Source organism: Aulonocara sp. 'chitande type north' Nkhata Bay, linkage group LG17 (assembly GCF_057382095.1).
Source record: "Aulonocara sp. 'chitande type north' Nkhata Bay isolate Kocher_YH1m ecotype deep benthic linkage group LG17, A_spYH_male_GT1.1, whole genome shotgun sequence".
Taxonomy (NCBI): Eukaryota; Metazoa; Chordata; class Actinopteri; order Cichliformes; family Cichlidae; genus Aulonocara; species Aulonocara sp. 'chitande type north' Nkhata Bay.
Genome location: NC_141360.1, coordinates 19,748,132 through 19,761,265, shown reverse-complemented (window position 1 = coordinate 19,761,265; position 13,134 = coordinate 19,748,132). Strand labels below are relative to the sequence as shown.

Sequence of the window (13,134 nt, the reverse complement as noted above, 5' to 3'; positions counted from 1 at the left end):
ATCTCACATAAACACTTATACAAGCAAACACACACTTCCTGTTCAGAGCACTTACTGTACTGTGTTCCCATAGAATGTTCCAGATACTTTCAGAATCCTCTGGATGTGAATGTCTGTATTGTTCTCCTGCTAACGAATCAGTATTTAGACTGTAGAGAAACAAAACCTGACTCCACCCTCAATCCCCTCAAATAACCTTCTATTGGTCAGTAAGTGGCATCATTGCTGTATCTGCAATGGCATACGCAATTTTCATTGTTTGTTTTTAAGAAAAGTTTGAGAAACAAAGGGGATAAAGGTTATTTATGTTTTTTTGAATTTACAATTTATGCACTTTTTTTTAAAGAGATACATTCATTTCATTCTCTATATTACAAATATTTAACACTGTAGTAAAAACGATACAATTATATTTTTATTTTCAGCCCCGGAGCCTGTCTCTGAGATAACTGTTTCAAATGGCGGCAAGTCTGATGCTCTGCAGGTGTCGTGGCGTCCTGTGTCAGGAGTCGTGGACAGCTACCTGGTCTGCCTTGAGGAGAGGAAGGGAATTTCTAAACATAAATTTGTTGTGTCCCACTCCTCACCACCTGAGTGCTCATTCAGGTCGCTGGAGGCTGGCCGGCTTTACTCGGTGGTCATAAAAACAAGGAGTGGCGACCTGGAGACTTCCGCCACCGTCCTAGCTCGAACACGTAAGAATCCAGTCCTTTTAAAGTCTTATATTTGTCTGAGTTTATGTTTATTTTACCATCTACCAGTTTTGTTTGTACTTAAGTTAAAACATCTCTGTTGCTTTGTCTTTTGTTCCATTTTGCAGAACCAGCCACTGTGCAAAATCCAATAGCTGTTCACTCTGGAAGAGACAACTTCCTCAAGGTATATCTGTGTAACAAGAATAACATTTAATTTAATGTGGTGTTACTGTTGCAGTTTTTTACTTGTTTTATTTGTTTTTTTAAAGCTCTCTTAGTGAAATGATCACCTAAGTGGTCTACATCTCAGAAAAAGACAACTTTCGGGGATATTTGAATGTTTGGGGGTTTTTTTTTTGATAGTCCAAAAACGATTTTACTTCTGAACCTGTGTTGCGACTTCAGGCTCTGAGAGACTAAATTATGGATTTGTTAAGAGGAATTAAGTCGCAAAAGTGTCATTTTTTTGACAAGACACAAAAGTAGATTAAAAGGAAATTTCTCACTACTTTAAATTACCCTCAAATAATGTGTTGGGATTTCTGTATAAACTATATATTTTTAATTAAATGTTTCATGTTTTTAAGACACTTTAATCTTACACATAACAAAAGAGTCACAGCCAAAATTAATGTGGGGCTTATCTGTTTTAAGGCTGAATAATCATCAAAACAAATATTTCTAGGTGGCTTAATTGAGAACAAATTAGCACCCATTACACAAACCGTTACAGCTAAAACAGGAGTGGCTGTTGTCTGCAAAACAGGTGGCACACTTTATTCGTGTCGGGATTACAGCTGTAATAGATGTGGGTGTCATCTACATAACATTGATGATGTGCACTACTCTAACATGCCTGAGCACATATGTATTAAAAATAAAAATGAGCTAAGTACCAAGCCCTGAGGAACCCCACCATCAGCTTTGAACTAGAGCACCTGGTCTAGCCATAACTAGGTTTAGTTAACTTGGGTGAAGGAGTTATCAAACGTACAAATAAGAGTAAAGCTAGAACCAACAGAGAGTCATAAAGCTGATTGATTGATTCTTTAAATTTTTAAATATTACTATGTGATCATATTGTGTCATACTTTCAGGTGTACTGGCGCCAAGCGGCTGGGGTTCTCGACCGCTACGTGGTTCTGATCCGTTACAATCACACCGTGCTGCAGAATAAGAGTGTCTCAGCAGGACACAACGAGTGCGTCTTCTCATCTCTGACATCGGGTAGACTCTACACTGTCACTGTGGAAACCTGGAGTGGAGACTATGTCAGCAGCATCTCCACTGATGGACGCACCTGTGAGTGAGAGATAACGTGAAAAATGACCTAACATGGTAATATTACAGAAAAGTTATTTTTGTGTGTGTTATTTCTCCTGATTGGGATGAATTTTGTATTTTAGTTCCTGCAGCTGTTCAGAATCTGTTACTCAGCAATGCAGGAACCGACAAGTTGAACATCACCTGGAGCCCTGCCCCTGGAGACGTGGATTACTATGAGGTGTGCTTCACAAAACTTTGTTTAAAAAATATTTAGTAATTCATAGACAAACACCTGAACACCGGTCTAAATAATCAGTATCAGCTATAATGTGTTGTAATTCAGATATTACTGAGGGAATTTAAAAATATGATCGAGTAAGCAGGTACTTTAAGTATGTTTAATAGGGTTATGGTTAAAATAACTATACTATAATTACTTAAAAATTGCGGAGTAAGTGAAGTATTCTAAGTGCATTTTCCCACTGATATGATTTAACAATGTTAAAATGTATCATCAAACATGAATTGAACCCCTGTTTCCCAGAGGATGAACTCATCTCACTGCACCACTTCCTGTACCCCCAGGTCACTCTGCTCTTCAACGATTCTCGAGTATTCCCTCCGGTCACGCTGGGTGGTGAGGTGCGACAACACCGGCTGACCTCTTTGACGCCTGGGCGGCTTTATAAGATTGTGGTGGCGACATTCAGTGGATCATATCAGAGAGCAGAGTTCATTGAGGGGCGAACAGGTTAGAAATGCAGAGTATATGTTCACAGCTTCACTGCAAGCATCTTGGGTTGAAGTTTAGTAAATCCATCTCGTCTTCAGTTCCCAGAGCTGTAGGAAACCTCCACCTGGTTCCACGACCTGGTCTGACTGACTCTGTTGCTGGACTTTTGGCTTCCTGGATGCCTGGCGAAGGAGACCTGGACATGTACATTGTGTCCCTGTTGACCGTGGTAAGTTAATACCAAAGACACCTCACCACATGATTTGTTTAACCCCTTTTTTGATTCCAACTTCAACTGCAATTCATAAAAATGCATCTGATATGAAACACTGCAAGTTTCACACTTATCATAAACATATTAGTTTGAAATGTATACAGTTGGATGGAATAATAGGTTCAGTGTGATTTTGTACCTGTTCTGTATAAGTATAATATAATGGAAATGTTTTTATTTGTATAAAAAAACACAACAAAGCACGAGATGACAGTTCAGGGTGTGGTATATAACTCAGACAGGAAATCAACATTCTGCTGTAAAAATTGCTTTAATAACAAACATGGGCCTGGGTGTAGGGATAATTGTGCTAAAGGACAGTACGAGGCAAACATTCCCAGCATGAGTACACCCTAGTTTGAGCTCAAAACATTCAGCAGTCATATGAACTCATAATTTAAATTAAATGTATTAAAAATTAAAGACATCTAAAAATGTGTGTACTTTCAGTTCCACACCAACACGAGCAGCTCATGTACGCATTGGGTCGACTGATGAATGGGCAGTGTTGGGAAGGTTACTTTTAAAATGTATTCCATTACAGAATACAGAATACATGCCCCAAAATGTATTCTGTAACGTATTCCGTTACGTTACTCAATGACAGTAACGTATTCTGAATACTTTGGATTACAGTGTGTGAATGTGTGGATGACTGGATATGTAAAGCGCTTTGGGGTCCTTAGGGACTAGTAAAGCGCTATATAAATACAGGCCATTTACCATTTAATCTATTATCATGCTTTTTACAACAACATGAATGTACTATTGCTGTATGATTTATTACTATTACTGAAGGTCCGCGACTCCGAACTGTAGTAAAGGGACCTCTGACTAATACGGTGGGGTCCCTGTCGGCTCGTAGCCGAAAAATAGCTTTACTTTGTTGTGTGGGTCAACTTTTCTTGCGAGAGACAAGAGAGAGGCGTTGAAAGACTGCTCCAATGGAACTTATTGTTTTCGGAGGAAAACACGAACACGGTGTACAGTCGAGTCTTAATAGCTTACTTACAACTGGGCTCGTCAGGCACTCTTCTTGGCTGAAGTGGTTATTATTATATTTACATGCTTCCAGCTCCCGTTTTTCCTCGATGATAACTCGTACCTTTCCACTCCCCTTTTTCTCCCTCCTCGTGCTCACAGACACATAACGTGTATGGCAGTCCATTCTCCCTGCAACACGGACTACACTGCCCATGATGCTACATTCTTTAGAGCTATGCTTGTAGCATTCTGCCTGTTAGCTTAGCACAACAACAACAACAACGAAAAGGCGCTCTCTCACCCAGGAAACACACAGTCGCAGAGAGAGAGAGAGCGTCGCACTGTAACCATGGCAACCGTAACGCTGCCGCCTGGAACAACAGAACGTAGCTGTCAAACAAAACCCAAACAGTCCTGACCCGTGACAAAAAGAAACAGGAAAGTACCGCAGTGTAATCCATTAATTTCAACAAAGTAACTGTATTCTGAATACCACCTTTTTAAACGCTAACTTTAACGGAATACAGTTACTCATATTTTGTATTTTAAATACGTAACGGCGGTACATGTATTCCGTTACTCCCCAACACTGTGAATAGGTGATGTTCAGACCGTATAATGAAGGGATGCGGAGGTGGTGGAGTAACAGACGACTTAAGACTTCTCTCTCAACTTTCTGTCTTTAGGACGGAGTCATTATCGACACTCGTCTTGTTCCCAAACATGTCACCACCCTGGACTTTTTAGAGCTGACCCCAGGTCACCTTTACACCATCACTGTCCAATCGATGAGTGGGAAGCTAAGCAATAGCAACACAGCCACAGGCAGGACAGGTAAGGCACCTGACAGATTATTAGAGTTTTGTCATTTAGATCAGTGCAGACTGAACATAGGTAAATTCTCTCCTTCACCACAGCTCCAGCCAGAGTCACAGCCCTCCAGGCTGATAATGATCACACCACCCACAGCCTCACCGTCAGCTGGGAGCAACCAGTGGGCGCATATGACAGCTACAGCCTGCAGCTGCTGGACGAGGCCGGCATTGTGGTGATCAATAGAACGGTCGCAGCCGAGAGTCGAAGCAAGCTTCTGGAAGGTCTGACGTCAGGGAAGTGGTATCGCGTGAGGGTCGTAACGCTGAGTGGTGGCGTGCCGTCACTGGAGGCAAGCGCAGAGGGGCAAACACGTAAGTCGCAATTTAGAAGTTTTTACTAAGAGGACGGATCGTTAATGACGTATAAAACTAGTTATGATACAACTATGACTCTTCTGCTACATGTTTTTTTTTTTTTAAAGTGTTGAAACCCTGCAGTTTCTGTGACATCCACTAGAGGCTCCAGCAGTCATTCAGGCCCCATAGACTCCCATGTCAAAAGAAGTATTTTCACTAAAGAACCTCCTGAAAGAACCTCCTGTAAATGCACACTTTGACCCAAGGTGAATCCTTTCTTCTTCAGGTCCCGCTGCCGTCAGTAATCTATTGGTCATTTCAGCCAACACCTCCTCTCTCTCCTTCTCTTGGCGTCCATCCGATGGCCATGTTGACATCTATGACCTGACCCTGTACAGCATCTCTGAGGGGACCACCAATCACAGGCAGGGCTCTCCTGGGAGCAGGAGGGATCATCACACGGTGGGATCAACATTCACATGTTTCCTGATGTTCATGCTAAGCTAAGTTTCTAAGCTAAGTTCTTGCTAAGTTTCATCGTGTTAATGTGCGCTGTGTGTTCTTCAGAATGCAGGTGAACAGGTGGACCTGCAGAAGGTGGGCTCGGCTGCAGACAGCTGTGTGTTCTCTGGGCTGAGAGCAGGCAGTCTGTACAAGCTGCAGGTGGTGAGCTGGAGCAGAGACATGAGCAGCGAATCATCTGTGCTGGCCAGAACCGGTCAGTCAGTGCTGTTGTATGGATACAAACATCACAGCCATCGCTTAGCCTTCATTTTATTCTGTCCTCATCTTTTCTCACCTTCAAGATATTTTTTCCACGTTCTCGGCATTTAGTCAGATAGTTTCTCCTCTTCCATCTTTCCTTGCTATTTTCTTAAATTTTTCTTCTTTCTGTTTCTTCTCATTTCACTTACCTCAGTCACATTGTTAAAATGTCTTCTTCCTTTTTGTCCCCCCTCTGCTCTGCAGTCCCATCTCCAGTCTCATCTCTACAGGTGGAGAGTTCAGGATGGACGGACAGACTGGGAGTCAGCTGGCACCATGGAGAGGGAAGCTTTAGCAGTTATGAGGTAAATGTATCTCTGTGATATCTGCAGTTAAACTGTTGCAAACATGACCTCCTCCTTCAGTCCACAAAAAAATAAATCCCACTAGCCATGTTTTGCAGAGTTCGGTCTTTATGGTTTAGAATTAAAATTCCTCCCCGTGACTCTCCGATTTTAAAACAGAAAAAATTTCAGTGGAGTTCTCAATTAGAATCTCATGCTGATTTGTTTGTTTCCCTGTTACGTAAGGTGGTGTTGTACGATGTTTCTGGATCCATCCTGGGAGCCCAGACTCTTGGTGCGGAGCACACAAGTCACACCTTCACTGCGCTGGTCCCTGGTAGACTGTACCGTGCTGAGGTTATCACGCACAGTGGAGATTTGACCAATAATGTTTCAGCATTTGGGCGCACCTGTGAGTGAAATGAAAATACACACAAGCACATTTTTTTGATGTAGTTTAAATGCCAAATTATTTTGATTACTTTTTTTTCCCCAGCTCCCCAACCGCCTGCCCACCTGTCCGTCAAACAGGGCCCAAGCAATGACACAATAGAGCTGTTGTGGGCTGTTCCCACCAAAGGAGACTACAGTAACTTCAGTCTGCAGTGGACTCCTCCTGATCAGCTGACGGTCACACAAACCCATCTGACCAGCTGCATTGTGGGCGGGATGTTTCCAGGGCGAGAGTACAACTTCACTCTGATGACTACTAGTGGGGGCGGAGCCAAAGGTGGACCAACAGTCAGGAGCCAGCCAATCCAGAGGAACATAAGAACAAGTAGGGGGAACCTAAAGGAAGAAAAATAAATCAATTACTACTGTGCGAGTATTTAATCAGACATATTTATACTGACCTTACTCTCTTAATATTTCCTGTTAGTGGAAAATTTTTCTGCATATTAATTTTGGCATGTTTCTTGCATTTTCTGTTAATCAGATCAGGATTAATCAACCTCTGACCGCACATTTGACAATCTTTATGGTTTTATTTATGTTTATAGATAATTTGAGCAAACATTAAAAAATACTATCAGCTTACAAGAAGAGGATCCAAAGCTTTAAAAGCATTTTACAAACCAGCTGCATTTATGATTTTATTCCACTTGATGGCAGCACAACAGAGGCTCTGAGTCTCTCTGTGGAGTTAAATCCATTTTTAATCCTATCCTGCTTGTCCAGAGGGTTTTTGGCTGCAGGGACTGAAACCATCAGGGAGAGGAATAAAAAATATCCAGGTCACATATATATCTGACCCAGTTTCTCTTCACAGCTTCCTTTTTTAATTTCCAGCAGACGAAGTGATGAAGTATTTAACACATTTATAAATACCCACAGAGAAGCCCTTATTTTGAGTTCACTCAGACAGGAAGTACAAAATTAAAAGCTAGATCTGTACATGGCCAAAAGTTCCCTGTGTATCATTAGAAGAGTAACGACGACTTAAAGGAAAAGGCTCAAAAAATCCCTCTGAAAAACAACTGCATGCAAGTAATGTCTGTTTATCAGAGGTATGTTGTATTCATTCTTCACTGAATACAGACCCAGGCGAGTGCACCCCAAAGCCCGAAAACTATTTTTACAACCAAAAAGCAGAGTATCAATCCATCTTTAAATGTTTAAAGATGATAACGGAACAGCTTGAAGCTTTTGTTATTACCTTTAATCGTTTGCCATTATTTTTAACATTTCAAAAAGGCTTGGAGGACATTGATAGACGCTGTCTCTACATGTAACCTGTGTACACTTTCACTGAATCATGGATTCATATTGATTTAAGTTATAATGACTATGTGGACAAGAGATATTTTATTTTGTATTCTTATGGTCACAGTTATAATCAGACCTATCATTGATTAATCATTTACCATTGTTGAATCAGTTGACAGAATAATCTTTGAATTATATCTATGTTAATCTGAGCAGATATTAATGCATACAGATTATCATAACTTTAATCAGTCTATTGTTGTTCTGTATTATTCTTTCTATCTGCTTAAGCTGTTGTCCATTAGTGTATTTACACCACTCGATCTGGTGGGTCCAGCAGGGCCTGTTCCAGTCACTTGGACATATTCAGGCGAATAACAACATGCACATAGTTATGTAAAACACGCACGTTCACACACACACTAAGTAAGGACAGGGAGGTCGTCTTAGGACAGTCTCTCTTTGTACATACTTTCACAAAACTGCACAACACAATACACACTTGTTTTTCTCTAAAGTAGCAGTTGATGTCTATATAAGGAGAACTTTTTGAGTGTGGGGAACGGTTATCATTTCCAGTAAGATCTTACTGTGACGTCATCAGGGTAATATAAGGATGGGGAGCGGTCCATTCGCAGAAGATTGTATTGCAAGTTTTCTTCCCACACTGAAAGTGTGTAAAATAAAGATCACTATTTTTGACACCTACCTCAGCCTGCTTTCTTCTCTTACCCAAATCGAATGAATTTCAACAACTACTAACCGTTAAACTGCATGAAATAACCAATCAAAAACTGGTCAGCAGAAATGAGCACAAATGAAATAAGAATGAATTAATCTCAGCAAAATATTCACTTATTTGGTTTGGCTAATGTAAGAGGGGGCAGTCAGATTAGTGCTGATTTTATCTATTTATCTGTTGTACTCACAGGAGTTTTAACCCAAATAATTTTGTAGTACAATAATTATGTCATAATTAGCTTATGTTTACTGATCAAAGGCCCTTATTTTCACCTCTTGAATACAAAAGTTCCATCTTATTTTTCTATCTTCTGTCTGCTCCCAGCCCAAAAAATGACAAATGTGTTGTCCTTTGCCTCTGTCTTTGTCCTCAGGAACATTCATCATCTCTTAAAGAGTGATTCTATCATCTGATCAGGAAAAATAAATGGGGACTTTCGCAGCAGCAGACTTGTCGCTCTCTGTTTTGAAAAGATAAACACCACAAGGAATTTATTTTACTCATGAAGGTCAAACTTGAAAATAAGCAAAGTGAGAAACAGAAAGTTCATTGGACTTGTTCTTTTTGTCTCCTTTTGTCACTTTTCATTCATCATCTTTCTTCTCATCTTGTCTTCATTTTTTCTATACTTCTTTCCTCTCCTTGTGTCCTTATCTCCTCTTTTCTAGGTCCATCTTCTCTAAAGTCCATCCACTGCTTCCCTCTCTCCTCTTCCTCCCTCTCTTGCTCCTGGTCACCTCCACACGCTGACTTTGACTCTTACGAGGTTGAGTGTCGGCGCTACGATGACCGGGAGCTGATCTCAGCATTGAAGCTAGTGGGAGGCATCACAGCGGTGACACTGGACCACTTGGAGCCATACAGGAAATACTCTGTGACGGTCAGAGTGTCATCAGCCGGACAGACGAGCCCGCCGGTGACACACACCACCGTCACTATGATCGACCGTGAGTTTAAGCACACACTTACAAGGATCTTCATTTACATAAGGCAGTCTCAGGCACCTAACCTGGACCTAATCCTTTTTGACCTGAGCCCTGAACTAAGACCCTTTAAGCATGTGAGGACTGACCCAGAACAGTCCTCACTTTTCATTAAATTTCATTGGTCCTCATATTGATAGATAGACAAGCATACATACACACACCAATATTCCCCTCAGGTAAAGTGTTGGATTTGGTTGTTTAAATAAAACCTCAGTTTAAGTAGGACTGCTCACCTGGGAAACAAAGAGGGAACTGAAGACTGACTTTACTCCAAGTTTGTGCATAGTCAGTTTTCTTTACCTGTTTCAGTGGCATTATACTATTCTATACTTTTCTGAACTAATTCCTTAAAAACGCTCAAATGTTTTTAACTTGTAGTTAAGCTTTATGTCCACTGCCATCTTGGGTTTCTGTAGCCAAACACAATCACATTTGGAGGAGCGGGTGGAATGCTAAGGCGGGATTCAGTGACTGATGTTTGACTTTACTGCTGTAATTGACACATCAACAATAACCAGTAATCACATGGCAAGCTAGAAATACTCAATTAGCAGTTACCATGAGTCAAACTAGCAGCCCATGACTAACTTAAAGCAACATAAAGCAGCTCTTGTGAACAGATTTCTCCTTACTTGAAAGTCCAAGAAAAGCGTCCAGCAGACATTTTTTTTTACATCACTGACTTTGGCACAGCTGCCCGTCAGCTGTCCACCCATAATTCACTCCCAGATTGTGGTTCACATTTTAGGGAACTCGCCATGAGTTTTTTCACTAATAACATTCAGGTTTAAGGTCACGTTTGTCATTTTACAAGCAAACTAAATTGTGATTGATTGTTCACTCACTCTAAAACCCAGCTCTTATTTGAATAAGCCAACTTCATGACTTCATGATCCTGTCATGGGTGCCAGAGAGAAACAGAAGGGATCTGACTCGACATCATCTGGTTTTCCGTGTTTGCTGTCAAACCCATTTGTTTCTGCTGTATATGTATGTAGCTATACCTTACACTGAATTGGAACTAAAAGGCGTTATCTTTAATTTATTACGGGTCTAAAACCTCTAAATAGCACACTTCCTCCTATGATTCTATCTAACTAGGCCGAGTTTGAACATCTGGTGCAGTCAACTCCTGCTACAATAAAAAATAAACAACAGAAGGGAACTTTTGTGTGTGTGTGTGTGTGTGTGTGTGTGTGTTCATAATGAAGGAAGGAGACACACACACAGGTTCTTAATCTTTGAAGTGTCACTTTATTTTTCTCTTTGCCCTTTTTGAAAAAGTCACCATGACCCCAAACACTCTGGAAACTTTTCTCCTCTGCTAAAACCTTTTCCTTTCTTCTCTTTGTCCCCCCTTAGTTCACGTCCATCTCTTCCTCCCTCTTTGTGCTTGTGTTGCATTATAAATCATCCTGACACAAGCGCACTGGAAACAGAAAAAGGCAGAAAATCCACAAGTTTTTTATAGGTGGCATTTCAGGAAGAGAGAAAGCTAAGGATGAAACTGGGAGAAAGAGCGAATGGAAACTGGAAAAGCCAGTTTCTTCAGAAACAACAAAACTATATTTTTATATACTTTTCACAGTGTTGTGGTATACTAGTAGTGATGATCACCATGTGATACTATTGTGCTGATTGTGGAAGCATAATATTGTTTTTCTCTTTTGAGAATTTTTGTTTTTATAAACTTTTGTACATTTCTTGTTTCAGAGTTTTCAGAAAAAAAATTTCAATGTGCTGTTTATTTTGCAATTAATATTACAATATTTTTAAATGCCATGAATAATCATGTATGTCATATGATAATTTCACAGTTATAAAATAGTTTGTGCTTGATAAAATGTCCAAATCTTGATAAAATAAACAAAAATTCCAACTTAATTTTTAAAATGATTACTGCAATTATTATGAGCTAAAAATATATTCAATAAAAAGTCAAAATGGCACTTATATTTGTTTAACCAGTCCTCTCTCCTTTCAGGCCCTCCTGTCCCACCTCAAAGTGTATGTGTCACCAAAAGGTCATCGAAGATCAAGTCATCCTCCATCCTGTTTCGCTTTAACTGCTCCTGGTTCAGCGACACCAACGGAGCCGTCCGATACTTCACCGTGATCGTGGCCGAGTCTGATGGTACAAACACACCAACACATGTTTACATTACTTTGACTTACATTCATTTCCAGACAGACAAACTGGAGGTAGACAAGTTTTTTTGTCTCTTCTGACAGCCAATGAAATGCTGCAGCCAGAACAGCGCCACCCACTGCCCTCATACCGCGACTACATCAGCAACTCATCCGTCAGAGCCTATCAGACTGCCTACTTCCCCAGCCGCTGTCCACAGGACACTGAGAGTTCTGCTGGGCAGGTAATCTGCAAATTACATGTTGAAATAGATCTTTTTCTAACTTTTCTAAAAATGCAAACAAAATATTTGTTTTCTGTAGACTTGACATAAACAACCAAACCTTTAGTCATTATAAAGGTGCTGATTAAACTCAAGATTCTGATCTTCACGAAGAACATTTTTATTTATTGTTTATTTGCATAATTAAAATTTAAGACATTAGAATTAAAATATTTAATTTTATTACATTTTTTAAGATAATTTTTAAAAAAGTGAAGAAGTTAAAAAAATGATCACAGTCACCCTCTGAATAAGAACTGTGCTGGTTGTATATCTGTCAATATATTAATGTGGTCAATCAATACCTGATCAGGTGGTGGAGGTGAACCTGGGCGCAGGAGGAGACCGGTTGGGGGGATCCTGTGATCATTACCATGACGGTGACCTCTATCTGAGTGACAGCTACGGTGCCTTCTGTGACGGGCCGCTGAAAGCCAAAACATCATACAGGTAATGAGAAACTGATGCTGCTGAAGTGCCACTGAGCACAGAAACACCTCCCCTCAGCTACTGACCGTGTATGTGTGTGTGTGTCTGCTCGCGCAGGCTAAGCGTGCGAGCCTTCACCCGACTGTTTGACGAGAACCACAGAGAGTTTTCTCAGCCACTCTTCACTGACACTTACCTGTCAGAGCCACTCCGGACGCACGCAGGTGAGACGGCCGACCATTTTCACTGATGATTAAAGATTTTATTCTTTTTCTTTTAAAAATCTTACCTGAGTTTAACCAAACCTAACTTTTCCGTAAACTAAGGATAGCAATGAGTAGAATTAATGAATTTTTGGGACCATCTCATCTAAATTTTTAAAAATTTGTCTTTGAGTTTTGACTCATTAATATGACACAGATGTTTTATCTACACCTTCCACTCAAGGGCACATGAAGTAAAAGCTGAAACATCACAGCTGGTCTGTCTAACCTCAGCTATCTCCCAATATGTGTTGTTCTTTGTCAGAGCCTCTAGGTGGTGTGGTGGAGGGTCTGAGTGCTGGCATGTTCCTCATTGGTATGATGGTGGCAGTCGTCTCTCTGCTGGCCTACAGACAGAGGCTACGCAAAGTGTGAGTACACTAGGTGTTCTGCTTGTAGTTACCTCAAGGACGCTTGGAAGTG

At 40.6% G+C, this 13,134-nt stretch overlaps 1 protein-coding gene across 1 annotated transcript in view; it reads left to right on the top strand.

The window, feature by feature from the left end:
* Positions 1 to 13,134, top strand: part of LOC147309980 (receptor-type tyrosine-protein phosphatase beta-like) — a 39,235-nt gene that overhangs the window by 14,458 nt on the left and 11,643 nt on the right. The window contains exons 11-29 of the mRNA XM_086270411.1: positions 426 to 695; positions 821 to 879; positions 1,793 to 1,997; positions 2,102 to 2,199; positions 2,547 to 2,712; positions 2,793 to 2,923; positions 4,639 to 4,786; positions 4,870 to 5,139; positions 5,411 to 5,586; positions 5,692 to 5,842; positions 6,094 to 6,194; positions 6,420 to 6,585; positions 6,670 to 6,951; positions 9,291 to 9,569; positions 11,593 to 11,742; positions 11,841 to 11,980; positions 12,333 to 12,469; positions 12,566 to 12,672; positions 12,977 to 13,082. Coding sequence (XP_086126537.1) covers positions 426 to 695; positions 821 to 879; positions 1,793 to 1,997; positions 2,102 to 2,199; positions 2,547 to 2,712; positions 2,793 to 2,923; positions 4,639 to 4,786; positions 4,870 to 5,139; positions 5,411 to 5,586; positions 5,692 to 5,842; positions 6,094 to 6,194; positions 6,420 to 6,585; positions 6,670 to 6,951; positions 9,291 to 9,569; positions 11,593 to 11,742; positions 11,841 to 11,980; positions 12,333 to 12,469; positions 12,566 to 12,672; positions 12,977 to 13,082 — 3,142 coding nt within the window. The remainder of the gene's footprint in view (positions 1 to 425; positions 696 to 820; positions 880 to 1,792; positions 1,998 to 2,101; positions 2,200 to 2,546; positions 2,713 to 2,792; positions 2,924 to 4,638; positions 4,787 to 4,869; positions 5,140 to 5,410; positions 5,587 to 5,691; positions 5,843 to 6,093; positions 6,195 to 6,419; positions 6,586 to 6,669; positions 6,952 to 9,290; positions 9,570 to 11,592; positions 11,743 to 11,840; positions 11,981 to 12,332; positions 12,470 to 12,565; positions 12,673 to 12,976; positions 13,083 to 13,134) is intronic.